At 49.7% G+C, this 19,118-nt stretch overlaps 1 protein-coding gene across 2 annotated transcripts in view; it reads left to right on the top strand.

Annotated features, from left to right (window-relative positions):
• Positions 1–809: 809 nt before the first annotated feature.
• Positions 810–19,118, top strand: part of ADAMTS7 (ADAM metallopeptidase with thrombospondin type 1 motif 7) — a 67,881-nt gene continuing 49,572 nt past the window's right edge. The window contains exons 1-11 of one of the 2 annotated variants that reach the window (XM_081171009.1): positions 810–982; positions 2,953–3,341; positions 4,851–5,049; positions 6,603–6,790; positions 8,213–8,296; positions 10,243–10,367; positions 11,421–11,570; positions 12,539–12,682; positions 15,202–15,346; positions 16,503–16,595; positions 17,983–18,128. In XM_081171009.1, coding sequence (XP_081027135.1) covers positions 916–982; positions 2,953–3,341; positions 4,851–5,049; positions 6,603–6,790; positions 8,213–8,296; positions 10,243–10,367; positions 11,421–11,570; positions 12,539–12,682; positions 15,202–15,346; positions 16,503–16,595; positions 17,983–18,128 — 1,730 coding nt within the window. In that variant the 5' untranslated portion in view covers positions 810–915. The remainder of the gene's footprint in view (positions 983–2,952; positions 3,342–4,850; positions 5,050–6,602; positions 6,791–8,212; positions 8,297–10,242; positions 10,368–11,420; positions 11,571–12,538; positions 12,683–15,201; positions 15,347–16,502; positions 16,596–17,982; positions 18,129–19,118) is intronic. The other variant, XM_081171010.1, reaches the window with a different exon arrangement.

Raw genomic sequence — 19,118 nt, forward strand, 5'->3', positions numbered from 1 at the left:
GATTTGCACAACTTTGAATCAAGAGTCTTCTTACTGCTCCCAGTAGGCCTGGCGCTTGAATATCAGGAACCCTTCTGGGCTTCTTTATTTCTGTAAACCCAAGCCCTAAATATCTGGAAGACCACCCTGCTTCCCCAAAGACTATCTGCAGTGCCGAAATTGGCAGAGTGGCTCCTCTGGGTTTTCCTATGCCCTCGGAGGCTTGGGGGTGGTGTGAGGGGGTGGGGGTTTGGCAGCCCAGCAGAGGGCCTTCTCTGTGGAATCCCCTAAGCTTTGGAACTCCCTCCCAGCAGTGAGACATCTGGCGCCTTCATTATACAGCGTTTGGAGAAGATGCACATCTTTCAAACTCAAGGTGTATGTTTCAAGGACCCACCCTATTTTTATGCATGGAAGTTGTGTTCTTTAAAAAAAAAAAATGCTTTAACCCGCCCTGGGAACATAAGTGGGCGAAAAATAGGTTAACAAAAGTAATAACAACAACAACAACATTTATTATGGGAAGAAGCATTCTTCCCCCACTGCCCGCTCCTCCAAGCCAGCGACGCGCGTGGTTCTCCTCCCTCTTCACTTTACCTGCACAACATCCCTGCAAGGTGGGTTCCCAGCTGATGGACAGCGACAAGGTCAAGGGGCGACGCTGGCTGCAGCGGAGCTGCAAGACCGCGCTTCTGCCACGCGGCGGCGCAGTTCCGGCTGGTCTCCAGCAGGCGGCGTCGCAGGGCTGTCCCGCCGGCCAGGCTGCCCGTCGTGGGGGCAGGAGAAGCGGCGGCGGCGAGCGCGTTCGCGTCGTGCAGCTGCTGCCTCCGGCCAGGGCGCGAAGCCGGGAGCCCCGGGCATGGAGGAGCAGGCGGCCGGGCGCCCCCCGCCAGCAGCCTGAGGACGCCCCCCGGCCGCCGCCGCCGCCTGCCCAGCATGGCCCTCCCGCTGCTCCTGGTGGCCGCCCTCCTGGCCCGCCGGGGGGGCGGCACCGAGAAGCCAGGTGGGTGCTGCGGAGCGGGTGGGGGGGAGTCGGACTGTGCCGCCTGCTTTCTCCCTTGGAGGCTTCGCCTGCAGCCCCCGGCTCCTGGCAGGGAATAGTTCCTATTGCATGGGGAGGGATACAAAGCCAGGGTGCTCGGAGCATGCACAGAGTGCCTTTTCAAAAAGGTCCGGCGGAGGCAAAGGTGCAGGAGGAGACGGTGCCAAATCGGGGGATGGCGGGGCGGGGGCAAGTCGGGGGTCCCGGCTCAAGTTGCAGCTTCTTGCAGCAGCAGCAGCAGCAGCAACAAACTTCTATGCATTCCTTTGAAAAGATCACTGCCTGCCATCTAGATTTCAGTGGGTGCTTTGGATGTTTGTGGACTGAATCTGGGCAAAAGGCTGCTTGGAGCAGCGCCCCCCCCCCAAATCTATTGTCTCCTTGGAAATATTTGTGGCAAGATTGTGGGGGGGGGCTGGGAGGCTCTCCTCCTGGCATCCGGCAGCCTGTTTTTATTCAAGGGGGGGTCTCCTTTGTAGCACCCGCTGGGCCTTCTCGGAAGATCAGAGGGATCTATCTCAGCTTTTCTGGAGTCCCAATTGAGAAAGTGGATAGAGAAAAGTTTTTCTCCCTGCCTTCTAACATTGGAACTCACGGTCACCCAGTGATGCTGAATGTTGGAAGATTCAGGACAGAGAAAAGAAAGGAGTTCTTCACGCAGTGCAGAGTTGAATTGTGAAATTCACTCCCGCAGGAGGCAGTGACAGCCACCAAGTTGGATGGCTTTCGGCTGGCATCCCTCTGTCTCATGAGACAATGGAGTGCACTTCCGGGGCTCCCAAAGTCAAACCAATGGCTTTTAAAACAGAAGGAAGAGCTTGGCTGCAGGATCAGACCACTGGCCCATCTAGTTCTGGACCCCCTTCTCACAGTGGCCTACCAGATGCCCCAAAGGGAAACCCCGCGAGCAGCACCTGAGTGCAAGAGCACTCTGCCCACCTGCAACTCCCTACAGGTGGTATAGGCATCATGGCTAGTAGCCTTTAAAAAAGGATGAAAGACATCCATGAAAGATAGCGCTTTCAGTAGTTACTGGCCACAAGGGCCAAAGTATATACTAACTCAGGCAGCATGATGTTGAACGCCAGAGACTGGAAACTGCAGGAGGGGAGAGTGCTGTTGTGCTCAGGTCCCACTTGAGGGCTTTGCCCCGGGGCACCTGGTTGGGCACTGAGAGAACAGGATGCTGGACTAGTTGGGCCCCCTTTGGCCTGACCCAGCAGCCAGGATCATCTCCCGCTCTTGACCTCTGGAGGACAGAGCGGAGGAAACTGGAGATTTGTCTACCTGCACTCTCAGGTGCTGTCTGCCAGCCAGAGCTTAGGTGATAAAGCTTTGGAAAGCACAGATTCCAGCTTGTTGTTGTTTAGTCATTTAGTCGTGTCCGACTCTTCAATTCCAGCTTAGTAGAACAATAAAACTGTAGAGCTGGAAGGGACCTCAAGGGTCAGGTGTGCCAACTCCAGGGGCCTCTCAAAATCTCTGGGCAAGGGACCCCAATGTTAAGGGGCAGAGAAGGCTCCTGACAGTCAGACTCCCCGACCGTTCCTTCTCCATGAGCCTCGAGTGCCATCGCCTTTGGCACCTTGGCGTGACCCTGCTGACGAGTCCAGCACATCTTCCTTCAGCTTCATAACCTTGTAGGAAAAAATGCGCCTAGGCATATCCTTGTGGTGACCATAACCCAGGTTTAAGGTGCTACTTGGCTCCTAGCTTTTATATCTCAGTTTCTAACACTGGTCTCACAACTGCCTCATTGGGGCAAGATCTGCTGGGAAGAGTTGCAGTGCTCAATAGGCCTGAGCTGGGTTGTTTCTTTGAATAAAGAGTTCACTGACACTTTGTGAGTTATTGCTGACCAGCTTCTGGTCTAAAACACCTGGAAGGTTCATTGTTCCTGCCTTTGAGGGACTGGCCCTTCCTCTTCCCAGATGGTCATTCCAAAGTATTTCCTGCAGGGGTTGGATCTGCCGATGCACAAGATCCTGGCTATGACGTCGTTCACCCCGTCAAGGTGGACGAGCGAGGCTTTTTCCTCTCTTACAACCTGTCCTACCGCTCGCTGTACAAAAGGGCCATCTCCTCGAGGAATCGCCCGCTTGCTTTCTACAAGCTGTACCACCGAGGGCAGGAGCTGATGTTCAACCTGAGCCTGAACAGCCGCCTCCTGGCTCCCGGCTTCGTCAGTGAGAGACGGTTTGGAGGCATCGCCCACGCCAAGATCCAGGCTTACAAGCAGAACTCATGTCATATGATCGGGTCTGTTCAGAACCAGGAACAAGAAAGTGGATTGGCTGCTCTAAGCACCTGTGATGGGCTGGTAAGCATCATGGACTCTTTGCATCTTAAGATGTAGAACCATCGGATCGTAGAATTGCAGAGTTGCAAGGGACCCAGTGGGTCATCTAGTCCAACCCCCTACAGTAAAGGTAAAGGGACCCCTGACCATTAGGTCCAGTCGTGGCCGACTCTGGGGTTGTGGTGCTCATCTCGCTTTATTGGCCGAGGGAGCCGGCGTACAGCTTCCGGGTCATGTGGCCAGCATGACTAAGCTGCTTCTGGCGAACCAGAGCAGCACACGGAAACGCCGTTTACCTTCCCGCCAGAGTGGCACCTATTTATCTACTTGCATTTTGACGTGCTTTCGACCTGCTAGGTTGGCAGGAGCAGGGACCGAGCAATGGGAGCTCACCCCGTCGCGGGGATTCGAACCGCCGACCTTCTGATCAGCAAGCCCCAGGTTCAGTGGTTTAACCCACAGTGCCACCCGCGTCTCTACCCCCTGCAATAGCCATCCCCTGCAATAGCCATCTTCAAATATCTCAAGGGCTGTTTTCTCCTACACTGGAGGGCAGGTCTTGAACCAATGGCTTCAAGTTACAAGAAAGGAGATTCCAACTAAACATAGGGAAAAACCTTCTGACAGTAAGAGCTGTTCGACAGTGGAACGGTCTCCCTCTGGAGGTTGTGGACTCTCCTTCCTCGGAGGTTTATAAGCAGAGGTTGGATGGCCATCTGTCATGGATGCTTTAGCTGAGATTCCTGCACTGTAGAGGGTTGGACTAGATGACCCTTGGGGTCCCTTCCAACTCTACAATTCTATGATTCTGTGATTCTAATGCCTTCACCAACCTGGTGCCTTCCAGGTGTTTTGGACCACAACTCCCATCAACTCAACATCATTAGCCCCAGCCAGCATGGCTGTGTTCTCATCATGACTGGGACTGATGGGAGTTGTAGTTCAAGACACCTGGAGGGCACCAGGTTGGGGAAGCCTGGCTTAGGAACTGACCTGGTGGCTTTGATGCATTGTAGAGTTGGAAACTTCCTTAATGGCAAGTTATAAATGCCGCTGACCTTCAGTGCAACATCCCTCTTTTGTTATGTTTTTGTACAACATCTGGTTTGGCAATTGTTGTTCGGCACGAGTGAAGGTAATTATAAGTCTCGTCTCCTTTGCAGGTTCTTTTTTCTTTTTTAAAAAAAAGTAATGTTTTATTCTTAGATATTGTGATTAAAGGAAACAAACAAGACTCCGGCATGCCGTGCCCTGGAAAGCTTTGCAGAAGAGATCATGTGCAACACACATTAGATTCTGAGACCACTGATGTTGGGAGTCTCATTCCACTCTCAGTGATGGCCCAATCCTGAAAGGTTTTATTATAGTCAGGTTTATTTATTTATTATATAACAGGTTCCTGGACTAGATAGGTCATTGGCTTCATCCAGCAGGCTTTTCTTATGTTCTTGTTATTTGCAACCACATCTGCAAACTCTTAAGACTTGGAAACTGATGTACCGTAGTGATGATGACTCTTGTCACCTCCAGAAAGGAGTCTTCCGGCTGGCTAATGAAGACTTCTTTATCGAGCCACTGCCTGAGAGCAACTCCAGGGAGAAGGCGGCCCATCCCCACAGGATATATAGACGCCACGTCCCAGATTATGAAGCCGAAGAGTTTATTTCGGTCGTGAGCACGAAACAAGACAGGAAGCAGTCTGCCGTTGTCAGGATGTGTGGGGTCCAAGGTAACTCCCCCCCCCTGGTTCACAAATGATTTGTTGGCTGAAGGAAGCTTCCTAATGTGTTAGCTTGCTTACTTTCCTCCCCGAGATTGCATGCTGACTTTGTTATTTGAAAATTCACATTATATGTCCCCTAGATGTGACATTAACGACATGAATGCTGCTCACATGAATGTACGTGTCAATGTGAAAAGCAGTCGTGGGTGAGAAAAGCAGAATCAAGTCTGTAGCGGGGGACTTTTTATCCAGAGAAATGTTGAATCCATGCTTCTTAATGGAAATTCCTGGGAACATGTTTTCAGCTATGGCTCTGCTAAGCAGACCAGGGCTGGTTTTGACCTTCGGAGCTCTAAATACAGACTTTCCTGACCTGGTACCTTCCAGATGTTTTGGACTACAACTCCCATCAGCCCCAGCCAGCATGAATGAAAAGAGAACTTTAGAAACAATGCGCCTACAAAAAAAAAGCAGAAAAAATATGTTTGTGCTGGCTGGGGCAGGTGGGGGTTGTAGTCCAAAACATCTGGAGGGCACCAGGTTGGGGAAGGCTGTCCAAAATCTTTTGGACACAATTCAGAAGAGCATTTTCTGCATTTTTGCAGGGGAGTTGTTTCCAAAGTTCACTTTCCAGCTGCCTAATTGACCGTGACCGCAGTTCAAAGGCTGGAAGAGAGAGCGGGGATTGTGTGCAAGATGGTGCAGCCCTGACTGGGCATTCCCCAAAGGGCAAGGTTTTCTTTCGTGCCATGCAGCTCCTAAAAATCTCCATCTATGTTGCTGCTGGGGGGGAAAAGTCTCTGGAGCAAATTGCGGGATGTTCTCGGTGGGTTTTGATTGCACTTTGGGCCTCCCATCTTGTCTGGGAGGATCTAATTTGTAGATTTCACTTTGAGTCGAGACACTGATTAGCCACGGATACTGTACCACTACAGTAAACACTTTCCATCTGAAGGCAGCCTCGCTTGGGGGTGAGGGTTTGCCCCTGTTGCTTTTAGGACCCCCCCCCCCGCCATTTAAAACATGGCTTCAGAAGCTTTTCTGAACTACAACTCCCATCGCCCCTGCAGTTGGACTATGCTGGCTGCTGGAAGTTGTAGTTCAGTAATATCTGGAGAGCCAAAGTTTCCCCAGCCCTGGACTACAGCAAAAACTTGCCTGGAGAATCAAAGTTGGGTGGTGGGCATGCATCCTTGTTGCAGAGGAAAGAGGTATGTTAGATTCCATTATTTGAGTGGGAAGATGGCATAGATCCAGGGGTTGGAAGCCTGTTGGACATCAGCTTCCACCAATCCCAACCAGCATGGTCAATTGGCAGTGTTAGGAGTGGAAGCTGAAGAACATCTGGAGAACTTCAGGTTCCCCATCCTTGAGTGACTGCTGCCCTCAGTGGTCATGAGTGGTGATAGGAGATGGAGTCCAACCACATCTGTAGGGCACAGATGGACCCATACCCCTGTTGAAGGGACCCAGATGCTTCAAGGCAGACCAGCTTGCAGAGGAGCAGCAGCAGCAGAGGGTCCCAGGCATCCTCTCATCTTCTCCTCTCAACCTCCAAGAAAGCCTCGAGACCTCTGAGAAGCAGAGAGAGAAGTGGGAGGAGAAGCGGCGGAGGAAGCGGCGGATCAAGCAGCGCTCTGTCAGCAAGGAGAAGTGGGTGGAGACCCTGGTGGTGGCCGACACCAAGATGGTCAAGTATCACGGCAGCGAGAACGTCGAGAAGTACGTCCTGACGGTCATGAACATGGTGAGTCCTTCAGGGGTGGGAGAGAGAGAACCAGTCTTTGTGCTGGGTGGGGAAAGCTGTTCAGTGCACTAGACCAGTGGTTCCCAAACTTTTCCAGCCCAATTCCTCTTTGGGCCCATAAACTCATCCCTAATGCCCCCTACCCCATAAAAGTATTATTCAGAATACAGTCATACCTTGGCTTACAGATGCTTCAGGTTGTGCATTTTCGGGTTGCGCACCACAACGAACCTGGAAGTACCGGAACAGGTTACTTCCGGGTTTCGGCGCATGCGCAGATGCGCTAAATCGCGCTTTGCGTATGTGCAGAAGAGCCAAATCGCAACCCACGCATGCACAGACACGGCACTGAGGGTTGCGCACGCTGTGGGTTGCGAACGTGCCTCCCGCACAGATCACATTCACAACCCGAGCATCCACTGTAGTGGTTTGCAGAACCCACTAAAGAAGATAGTAACAGGTCTAGAGTGAGAGACTAGGGTGATCTCTGCTGTTGTGAGACTTTTGTGGGTGAACTGAGAGTTTGTTGGACCTTGGGCGAGAACCCAGAGACTGTGAGGGAGAGTGTGTCAGAAGAAAAATGAATTGATACTGATTTCTATATATTAGTAACATTCATATTAATGTAACATTGTTATAGGTACAGTCGTACCTTGGATCTCAAACACCTTGGCTCCTGAACAAATTGGCTCCCGAATGATCAAACAATCGAAACCCGGAGTGTTCTGGTTTTCGAACATTCTTTTGGAAGCTGAATGTCCAATGGGGCTTCTGCAGCTTCCGATTGGCTTCAGGAGCTTCCTGCAGCCAATCAGAAGCCATGCTTTGGTTTTTGAACGTTTTGGAAGTCGAACAGACTTCCGGAACAGATTCCGTTCGACTTCCAAGGTACGACTGTAACTGTGTGTGAAATTTTTATCACTTCTTAACTCTAAATCAGAAGAAAAGGCAATCTGTGTAAAATCCTATTGCTGTTTATTCCAATTCAGCGCCAAACTGCCGCTTTCCCCAGAGGAAAGCAGTGGGGCAGACGGAAGCATGGATGAGCCCTGTGTCGGGTTCATCAGCTTCAGTGGGTCTGCTCTGAGCAGGACTTGCGTTGAACACCAGCCTTGATCTTCTGAGGACCAAGCGTAGCATGGTGGTTAGAATGCCAGACTAAGACCTGAGAGACCAGGGTTCAAACCCCCACTTGGCTATGAAGCTAACTGGGTGACCTTGGGCCGGCCACTGCCTTTCTCAGTCCAGCCTACCTCACAGGGGTTTGAATGAGGAGGGGGAGAAGCATGTATTGCTTGGAGGAAAAGGTGGGATATAAATCCAATGAATGAGTGCGAGTTACAAAGGGAGTGTGGTGATAGCAGGGTCTTCCCACCCTCCACCCCCTGAGCCTTCATCAGCTCTGTTTCTCCTTTGGCGCAGGTGGCCGGAATGTTCCACGATGCCAGCATTGGGAACCCTATCCATGTTTCTATTGTGCGCCTTATCTTCCTGGAAGAAGAAGAGGTACAAAGAGGCTTTTAATACTGCTGTGCTGTTTTCATTATCTGTATTTTAATTGATTCAGGTGTTTATTATTATTATTATTATTATTATTATTATTATTATTATTATTATTATTTTATTAGTTTAATTACTTTTTAACAATTGCATTCTATACGCTTTTAGCTTTTTGCATTTTATCTGCATCGTTTTTTATTTGTGTAAGCTGCCTTGAGTTCTGGTCTGGGGAAAATGTGGTATATAAAGAAATATAATAATAACAGAAGCATTTAGCTGTGAATTCTACATTGCAGGGGGTAGGACTAGATGACCGTTTGGGTCCCTCTTGTCTCTACAATTCTATGATTGAGAGGTTAGCTAGTACACCTTCTGTTCCTGCCAGCACATCACAGGATATAGGAGCAACTTTCTGCAATTAGGTTGAACAGGCCTCTGGGAATTTAGGTGCCTCTCTGCACAACCCACAGACCACATAGCAATTTCTCCCTGAAGCAATTTCAGTGGCTTTTTCAGGCTTCCCCTGTCAGCCTAGCGCTGCCTCTGTGAAAGGCAGGAAGTGTTTCTAGAAAGGCGATGGTTTGCAGCGGTGAGGGTCCTTCATGCACGAGTCTTCTAATTTGTCTATGGGTGTGTGCATTTCTGTGCAGATTAGGCTGCTGGGGTGTGTTGGGAGGAGATGTTATGTGCTTGTATTGCGTGCTTATGCATGCAATTATTGGGGAGGGCGAATCTTCAAGGCAGGGCTGGACCAACAGCAAGAGATGATGCTCAGGGCAATGACACCAATAGGCATATCAGTGATGCGATACACGAGGCCCAGGATCTCTTGAAACGCTGGCCGGGGCTGCTGGAAATCATAGTCCAAAATGTCTGGAGAGTGCAGCTGCTTGGCAAAGGCCTGTTTAGTATCTGACCCTATTAGGAGCTTTGTAAATAATAAGGTGGAGGACACAGAGTGCTGTGACGCAGGTGGAACTGTGGGTTAAACCACAAAGCCTAGGACTTGTCAATCAGAAGGTCGGCGGTTCGAATCCCCGCGACGGGGTGAGCTCCTGTTGCTCGGTCCCTGCTCCTGCCAACCTAGCAGTTTGAAAGCACGTCAAAGTGCAAGTAGATAAAGAGGGAAGGTAAACGGCGTTTCCGTGCGCTGCTCTGGTTTGCCAGAAGCGGCTTAGTCATGCTGGCCACATGACCTGGAAGCTGTCTGCAGACAAACGCCGGCTCTCTCGGCCAATAAAGCGAGATGAGCGCCGCAACCCCAGAGTCGGCCACGACTGGACCTAATGGTCAGGGGTCCCTTTACCTTTACCTTAAATAATAAGGTGGAGGACACAGAGTAATGGGAATGCCCCCAAAGTGTGTCTTGATGGAATGCTAAACAGGAATACAGCACAAAGCATAGAATCATAGAATTGAAGAGTTGAAAGGGACCTCAAGGGTCATGTAGACCAACACTCTGCAGTGCAGGAGTCACAGCTAAAGGATCCCTGACAGATGGCCAGCCAACCTCTGCTTAAAAACCCCCACTGATGGAGAGAGTCCACCACCTTCCGAGGGAGTCTGTTCCACTTTTGCTAACGGAAATTTTATCCTAATATTTAGTCAGAATCTCCTTTCTTGTCGTTTGAATCCATTGGTTCCAGTCTTCCCCTCTGGAGCAGCAGAACTTGCTCCATCTTCCATGTGGCGGGCAGCCCTTCCGATATTGGAAGATGGCTATCGTACCTCCTCTCAGTCTCTTCTTCTCCAGACTAAACATACCCATCTTCCTCAACTGTTCCTCATAAGGCTTGACTTCCAGACCCTTGATCATCCTGGTCCTCCTCCTCTGCACACCTTCCAGCTGGTCAACATCCTTCTTAAATAGTGATGCCCAGAACTGGGCACAGGTGGGGTTGGACCAAAGCAATGTTTGCTAACCGGGAGGGGCCTCATCTCCGTTTCTGTAGGACGACCTGAAAATCACTCACCACGCAGACAACACTTTGAGAAGTTTCTGCAAGTGGCAGAAAGCCATCAATGTGAAGGGGGACGACCATCCGCTGCACCACGACGTGGCTGTCCTGCTCACAAGGTATAGCTGTGCTCAGGCTCTGCGTTGGCGCTGCCACGCATTTCTTTGAAGGCATTTATAAACTGCCCAACATTTTTTAGGTCTCTAAGTGGTAAGTCCATGCGCTACGAACAAGGGCATCCCATGTGGTTCCCCACTGATGTCGTAGGTTTCTAGATCCCTTCGGTCCCAGCTGGCAGAGCCAGCGATTGGGGTGGTAAAGAGAGCTGGAGGCATCATGCAACATGGAGCCTGTGTGGTGCATTGGGTCCGTGCATCTGGCTGTTAACCAGAAGGTTGGTGGTTCAAGCCCACCCAGGGACGGCTGTGGGCAGGATTCCTGCATTTTAGGGGGTTGGACTAGATGACCCTTGGGGTGCCTTCCAACTCCACAATTCTGTGAACATCTGGAGGGCACCAGGTTTGTTTGTTTTATTTCTTACATATATATAGCATCTTTTAATATTTTAATATTTTGTTGGAAGCTGCCCAGGGTGGCTGGGGAAGCCCAGCCAGATGGGCGGGGTATAAATGATGATGATGATGATAATAAATTATTATTATTATTATTATTATTATTATTATTATTATTATTATTATTATTATTATCACCATCATCATCATCATCATCATCATTATTATTGGTTCTCCTGCTCGTCTTCCCCACCCCACCCCCTCCAAATAATTTTTATTGGTTTTCATGTAAATACAAAAACAACATATAACTACAGTAACTTGTCCAGTGGTACATTAAGTTTCATATGCAGTAAACAGTACACAAGCAGTGTGTTAATTTTTTCATTATCAATTCAAGTACCCTCCCACATACTTTCGGCTGAGGGGGAGGGATTGAACCAAGGTCACCCAGTGAGCTTCCTGGCCAAGTGGGGATTCGAACCCTGATCTCCCAGGTCTAACAGCTACATTACACTGGCTGTTATCTACTCAGATTGGAATGAATATGCAATTAACAGCGGATGTGATAGAACCTCTGCACAGCCCTTTATGCAAACACACCAGGCTGATTGCTGCCTCTTTTTCCTCATGTGTGTGTTTCCTGCCTGCCTGGGGAAGGAAAGACCTCTGTGCCGCCATGAACCGTCCCTGTGAGACTCTCGGCCTGTCTCACGTCTCCGGCATGTGCCAGCCTCACAGGAGCTGCAACATCAACGAGGACACGGGGCTCCCTTTGGCCTTCACTGTGGCTCACGAACTTGGACACAGGTACTGAAGGGGCAGCACTCGATCACACAATGCATAGCTAAACTGTGGAACTCCCTCCCACAGGATAAAGTGATGGCCACCAATCTAGATGCTTTAAAAAATGGGTTTGACAAATTTGTGGAGGACTATTGATCGCTATTAGCCACAATGCCCATGCTTTGCCTCCACAGTTGGACGCAGCAATGCTTTTGAATTCCAGTTGCTGCAGAACACAGGAGGAGAAAGGGCTCTGGTGCTCAGATCCTGTTTGAGGGCTTGAGCTGGGGCTGATGGGAATTGTAGTCCAAAACATCTGGAGGTCACCAGGTCAGGGAATGCTGCATTTAGAGCAGGGGTTGGCAACATGCAGTCCGCGGGCTGGATGCGGCCCACAAAGACCGTTTTACTGGCCCACGAACCGCCCCTGAACCAAGCTGCCTGCTCGGCGAGTCCCCCATGCGCTGCACTAAACTGGTGCAGCGCGGGGACTTGCTGAGCGGCACCAGAAATTGCGTCTGCGCACGCACAGAAACTGGAAATCGCGTCTAGACACCGAAAAGCGCTTCTGTGCAGGTGTGATTTTCGGCATCTGGACATGCACAGACGCAATTTCCGGCATTATGCTGCGCCAGTCCGGCCCATGGACGATCTCCGTGGAAGTGATCCAGCCCATGGCCGGTAAACCTTGCCGACCCCTGATTTAGAGTCTACTACCTCCCTCTTCCCACAGACAGCATGGCCCCAGTGTCACATGACCCTGCTGGCTGGGGCTGATGGGTATTGTAGTCTCAACCCCTCTGGAGAGCACTCACTCGGTCGGTCAAGACTGATCCCTCAAAGGCTCGGGGAGGGAAGACTCCCGCCCCGGGGTGTGTGGATGCGAATTTGGCTTCCGTCCCGGATCTTGGGGTGCCCCCTTGAAGCTCCTTTGCGGTCGTGTCTCTGGGCGCGTGGCTCACCTCCCCCTTTGCGGGGCTGTGCTCTTACAGTTTTGGGATTCAGCATGACGGAAGCGGCAATGACTGTGAGCCAGTTGGGAAAAGACCTTTCATCATGTCTCCACAGCTCCTGTACGACACCTCGCCACTCACCTGGTCCCACTGCAGCAGGGAGTACATCACCCGCTTCCTCGAGTAAGTCTGAGGGGCCATTACCATTGGCTTAGCTCTCGATAGCCGTGGCTGTGATGCAGGGGTCGTTGTTCACTCTGTGTGTGTTGGAGGGGTGGGGCAAGGCATTGGGGCATTTGGGTCAATGAAGCGACTTAAGCCCCAAATACCTGAAAAATCGTCTCCTTCCCTACAGACCTTCTCGGGTGCTGACATCAGCAGAGAGGGCTCCTGCAGTCAGTGCCCCTTTAGGCTTTTGGTGGTTTTTGAATTATGAGCCATAGAATCATAGAACTGTAGAGTTGGAACAGACCGCAAGGGTCCTCTAGTCTAAGGACTCTTGCCTAACGTGGGGCTTGAACCCTCAACTCTGAGACTAAGAGTCTAGTGCTCTACCGACTGAGTCACAAGCCATGGACTTCTGCAGGAAAGGCACACTGCAAATGATAGTCACACCTGTGCCCGTTCACACCTATGCCGTTTTGAAGATTATGCAATAATCCCATAAGCATACAATAATAATAATTAAAGATGCATTGCAATGACCAGGGCAGATCTCCGTGCGTTGCCTTTCAGGTAGTTCTGCTCAGTGCAATGTTTCTAGAAAGAGAGGTGCAGGGACTCACCATGAACACCTCCCTTGTTCTCTTATAATGGCAATGGTGCCCTCTTCAGAGGTGCTGGAACTGAGTTCTGGCAAGTTCTGGCTGGGAAAAATAGACTTGGATCTACTATTTTCTGTGCATGTGCATGGGCAAATTATTTGGGGAGCTCCAAGATCTTCTTTCAGGTGACTTCAGCTGTGTTTTCATTGAAGTTTCATGGTACGTAGGAGAACTTGCACCCCACTCTCCTGAGACGGAAGGCCCACCTGTCTTTTCTTGGTTCTCAATGCTTAACTTTGAAGCGCACAGTGGCCGAAAAGTTTCCTTTTCATGCTGATGAGGCAGTTCTAGGAGGCTTGAAGCAGGGACCCCACTGCAGAAATTTGCCCCTCACCCTGATCCCATATCCTCCAACATTTATCTGATGAAAATAAGGACATCCTATTCAATAATAACAACAATAACAATAGTATTTTTTACTATTTATACCCTACCCATCAGACCGAGTTGCCCCAGCCACACTGAGTGGTTTCCAACACATATAAAAACATAATAAAACAATTAAACATTTTTTTTAAAAAACCTTCCCTATACAGAGCTGCCTTCAGGTGTCTTCTAAAGGTTGAATAGTTATTTATCTCTTTGACTTGGGGGTCGCATAACACTGCATCACTGGGTGGCTGTATGTGGGTCGACACTCAAAACCGAACAGTGTGTGGGTTACATGAATGAGAGATAAACAGTTAAAGCCTTGATGAAGGAGGGGCTTGGCTCTGCCTTGGCCCTGTGCTTCTAGTGTGGACTCCAGCCCTGTCCCAGATGAGACTGGTCCTCTTGGAAAAGTTGTGCCAAATTCTTTCCTCCGGCATTGTTTATTTTTAACGCCTCCTTGCTGCCAATTCCTGCCTCCCCCCCCCCCAGGGCACTTAAGCCAAGCGCCTGGGGATTGGGGGTCTGTCTGTCAGCTCCTGCTTGGCCCAGCTGCTCTTTCCCGCTTTGGCTCTTGTAGAAAAGAACCACAGAGGTTGTGAGGGCAGCAGCTGCAGTCCAGCTGCTTGTCAGCCCTTTTCTTGCTATTTCTTGTGACAGAGCAAGCAACCAGCACCTTAGCCCAGATTTCAGGCCCGTGGCTCCAAGGCAGTGAATGAGCCAAGCCATTCAGGCCTTGCCTTGGGCTCACTTGGGAATGAGGTGCAACCCTGCCTAAAGACTCCAGGTCTGCTTGCAGAGGCCATTGTGTCAGATAAGAGGTCCTGGGGCTCAAGCCAAGCTGGAAATTCAGGTGGCTTTGCTGGCGTGTAGTACCTTCCATCAGCTTCAGCTGGTGGCCCAACTCTGCCCCTATCCAGACAGCGATAGCCTAACTTCTGTCATCAATGTCCTGGTAACCTAGGTTAGATTACAGTGGTACCTCAGGTTAAGTACTTAATTCGTTCCAGAGGTCTGTTCTTAACCTGAAACTGTTCTTAACCTGAAGCACCACTTTAGCTAATGGGGCCTCCCACTGCCGCCGCGCTGCCGGAGCCCGATTTCTGTTCTCATCCTGAAGCAAAGTTCTTAACCCGAGGTACTATTTCTGGGTTAGTGGAGTCTGTAACCTGAAGCGTATGTAACCCGAGGTACCACTGTACTGCAACATGTTATATGTGTGGCTGCCTCTGAAGACTGTTGGGAAACTTCAGCTGGTGCAGAATTTGGTCACCTGGTTGCTCACTTGGGCAAGACAGTTTTGAGCATATTACACCAATCCTGGCCCAGCCTCACTGGCTGCCAATTTGTTTCCAGGCTTAATTCAGAGCGCTGGTTTTGACCTATAAAGCCTTTGTTGCATATCTTTAGGTACCAGGTGAAAACATTCCCCTTCTCCCAGGCCTTTGGCTAATTCAGCAACCCATGGCTTTGTGTTCACCCCTTTTATTTGGGTCTTTCTCTCCACAGCCGGGGCTGGGGGCTCTGCCTGGACGACCCACCGGCCAAAGATGTGATTGACTTCCCCTCCATCCCTCCGGGAGTCCTCTACGATGTCAGCCACCAGTGCCGGCTGCAGTATGGTGCCTACTCCACCTACTGTGAAGATATGGATGTAAGGAGGGGCTGGAGCCTTGGGGGCTCCCCAGTTATTTTGGATGCAGCATCAAATTCTCAACAGGGTAGGCAGGTGGGGCGGGGTCTAATCTCATCCGAGAAACCCTCTCCAGAAGGAAACTTCAGTGGAGAGGAGGCCAGTTCAGCCAAGATTTGGGTAAGCAGCTCCTGCATTTTCACCCCTGGTAGAGCTAGTACTGTGACCATAGAATCACACAACCGTAAAGATGGAAGGGACCCCCAAAGGTCATCTAGTCCAACCCTCTGCAGTGCAGGAATCAGAGCTAAAGAATCCTTGACAGATGGCCATCTGACCTCTGTATAAAAACTGCCAATGAAGGAGAGCTCACCACTTTCCAAGGTCACCCAGTGAGCTCCATAACCCAGTGGGGGATTCAAATCCTGGCCTCCCAGGTCCGAGTCTGGTGCTCTAACCACTACACCACACAAGCATTTCCTCCATTCCTCTTCCCCCACTTTCTGCTGTAATAATAATAATAATAATAATAATAATAATAATAATAATAATAATAATAATTTATTATTTATACCCCGCCCATCTGGCTGGGTTTCCCCAGCCACTCTGGGCGGCTTCCAAAAGAATATTAAAATACTGTGATACATCAAACATTATGTATGCTTACCTTTCCCTTTCTAGTCTCCCACACCATGAAAGTTTAGGCCAACCTTGCACCCTCCAGACTTTTTTGGACTACAGTTCCCATCGGTCTCAGTCACGCTGTGTTGGGGCTGATGGAAGTTGTAATCCAAAACATCTAGAGGGCACCCGATTGGGGAAGGCTGGGTTAGATTGTAAAGTCCTTGGAGAGGGGACCTGTCCATTTTCGCCTGCCTTTACTTTATCAAGCACCATCTATACATTGATGGTGGTTTGTAAAGAATGCCAATTTCAGTGCCTTTCTTAGTGTGCTCCTTTCAAATTGGTCTTTGGTTCACACAAGACTGTCAAAAAGAATCCAGAGTGTTGGGGGCCACATTGGCAGGGAAACTGCACTGCCTGGATTTGGAGATGAGAAAGGAATAAGTGGGAGCTTCTCCCCTTTTCTCTTCTGTAGGGCAGTGTGGGGCTCATTCCACCCATAAGGAGAAAAAACTCCTCACCTCTTTTTTTTTTTTGCCTTCTCGTCTTACAGAGTGTCTGCAGCACGCTGTGGTGCTCCGTGGGGAACACATGTCACTCCAAGCTGGATGCAGCGGTCGATGGCACCAAATGCGACGAAGGCAAGGTAATTCCCCTGCAAACGCATGCTCCTCTGGACTAGGAGCTGGGTTCAAATCCTCACTCAGACATGAAGCTCACTGAGTAGTGAGCACAGGCTACCTCTGTTATTGCAACTTAAGGGGATTTTACTTTCCTCCACGCTTTACAGGCATGGTCCATGCTACTTTAAAGCTCTGTGCCGAAGCGCCTCGCCATTTCTGCTTTAAAGGGCAGGTTTTCATGGGGAAAACTCCAGGGCGGAAAAAAACGGAGCACTCTGATATGGAACTTTAAAGTGCAGAGCTGTGCCTGAAAAGTACAGGGCAAAAGCTGTGTGTGAATAAGCCCTCAGTGCAGACAATACTGAGCTAGATAGATGCGTGGTCAGACCTGGTTTAAGGGAGCTTTTTGTGTTCCCACTGCCGGATTTGGCTTCTACTTGGCTCTATAAAATGCACTCTTGCTCAGTATATACAGACAGCCACTCTTTCCTTTCTTTCCACTGCAAAGAAAGAGTGTTCCAATTAGAGCTGGAGATGGAACCCAAATTACTCTTGGCTTTATTGTTTTTATTTTTTTTAAAGGAGAGCATCTCAAGTTTCTTCCTCCCGCTGGCTTTGGGTGCAACCTGAGATGTTCACACACCAGCCACAGGCTGCCTTCATTAAATCTGTCAGAGCCCTCTCCCAATTCTGCCTTAAAACTATCCCAAACTGCAGGCTGAGAGGCTGCTTTTACAAAATCCACAAAATCCTTTTTTCCGCAACCCCCTCTTCTTCTTCTTTTTACTTTAAAGAAAGCTTCCAGACTCATGAAGACTTTTGCAAACTTGAGAGCTCACTCACTGCTCTACAACATTTCATTTGGACATAATGTTTATTACATCTATTTTATTAATTTGGTTTATGAGTCACCTCATAAAAAGTGCTCTCTAGGCTACGATAATGGTTTTATTCTACTATTAGCTTCTAGGTTCGGATCATGCCGTTTGTTCTGGTCGTGAGGCTTTTAGGACATAATTTCCCCTCTTTTAAAGCTGTCATGAGTTAAAGAGAATTTGTGAGTCATGCTCTGCTGGTTTGCGGATAAAACGTTGTACTTAATTAGGAAGACCGTTCGAGGGAAAATGATCAAACTGCCTGCTTCAGGCTTGCATTTTCAGATATTGCCTGTGGGGTTTCTAAAATAACTCCCCAAACATGAAGCCCAGAATCTTTCTCATATAGACACACACACACACATCTATTTATATGATTGCTAAGGTATTGAAATTCTGCTACAGTTGTTATTAGAGTTTGGAGATGTAGTCCAAAACATCTGGATGGTGCCAGGTTGGAAGAAGGCCTTGCCTGAGCCTGGATGTACAGACCAGCCTCATCTGATGTCCTCCTCCTCCTTCCCTTCCTCCACAGTGGTGCTTCAATGGGGAATGTGTCCACATGGGATACCGCCCCGAGTCCATCAACGGAGGCTGGGCGGCCTGGAGTTCTTGGGCGGCCTGTTCTCGGAGCTGCGGGGCGGGCGTGCAGAACGCAGAGCGGCAGTGCAACAGCCCCACGTAAGTGACCAACCGTTCTGCTTGCAGTGGGGGCAGGCATGGGGGGCATATGAGAACATGAGAAGAGCATTGGCTGGATCAGGCCAGTGACTCTTCTAGTCCAGCATCCTGTCTATGAATTTGTCTAATGCTCTTTGAAAGCCATCCAAGTTGGTGGCCATCACTGCCTCCAGTGGGAGAGAGTTCCATAGGTTAACGATGCACCATGGGTGTAGCCAGGATTTATGTTGCCTGGGCCGGGGGGTGGGCAGAACACCCACCTGTCCTCATCCTCCGTCTGTCTCTGTCTAGCAGATTTAGAATGAAATGTCTCAGCAACTGTTGTTTTAATTTACCTTCTTTAGAGCCCAAGTGCTCAGAAAAAAACTGTCGAAATCTTCAGTCGTTTGAAAACTAGCAAGTTAAATTTAAAAATTAACGTCAGGGAGTACCTTTCATGTGCCACAACATCGCCCAAATGACCTCAGCGAGCATTTCAGTTTCAGATACAGTGGTACCTCGGGTTAAGTACTTAATTCGTTCCAGAGGTCTGTTCTTAACCTGAAACTGTTCTTAACCTGAAGCACCACTTTAGTTAATGGGGCCTCCTGCTGCCGCCGCGCCGCCGGAGCACGATTTCTGTTCTCATCTTGAAGCAAAGTTCTTAACCCGAGGTAATATTTCTGGGTTAGCGGAGTCTGTAACCTGAAGCGAATGTAACCTGAAGCGTAGGTAACCCGAGGTACCACTGTATTCTGATTATTTCTACTTTCAGTTAAGTATTTTTATTTATTTACTTGATGGGGGGGCAGCTGCCTCCCCTGCCCCCTAGCTGCGTCCATTTTGTGTGCTGCGTGAAGGACTTTTGTTTTATCCGGCCCGAATCTTCCAGCATTCAGCTCTTGGATGTCCACGAGTTCTAGCATCATGAGAGAAGGAGAAATGTGGTTCCCTTTCTCCCTGGCCATCCAACCTGTGCTTAAGACCCTCCAATGAAGGAGAGCCCCCCAC

The sequence above is a fragment of the Podarcis bocagei genome (assembly GCF_964188305.1).
Source record: "Podarcis bocagei genome assembly, chromosome: 14".
Classification (NCBI taxonomy): Eukaryota; Metazoa; Chordata; class Lepidosauria; order Squamata; family Lacertidae; genus Podarcis; species Podarcis bocagei.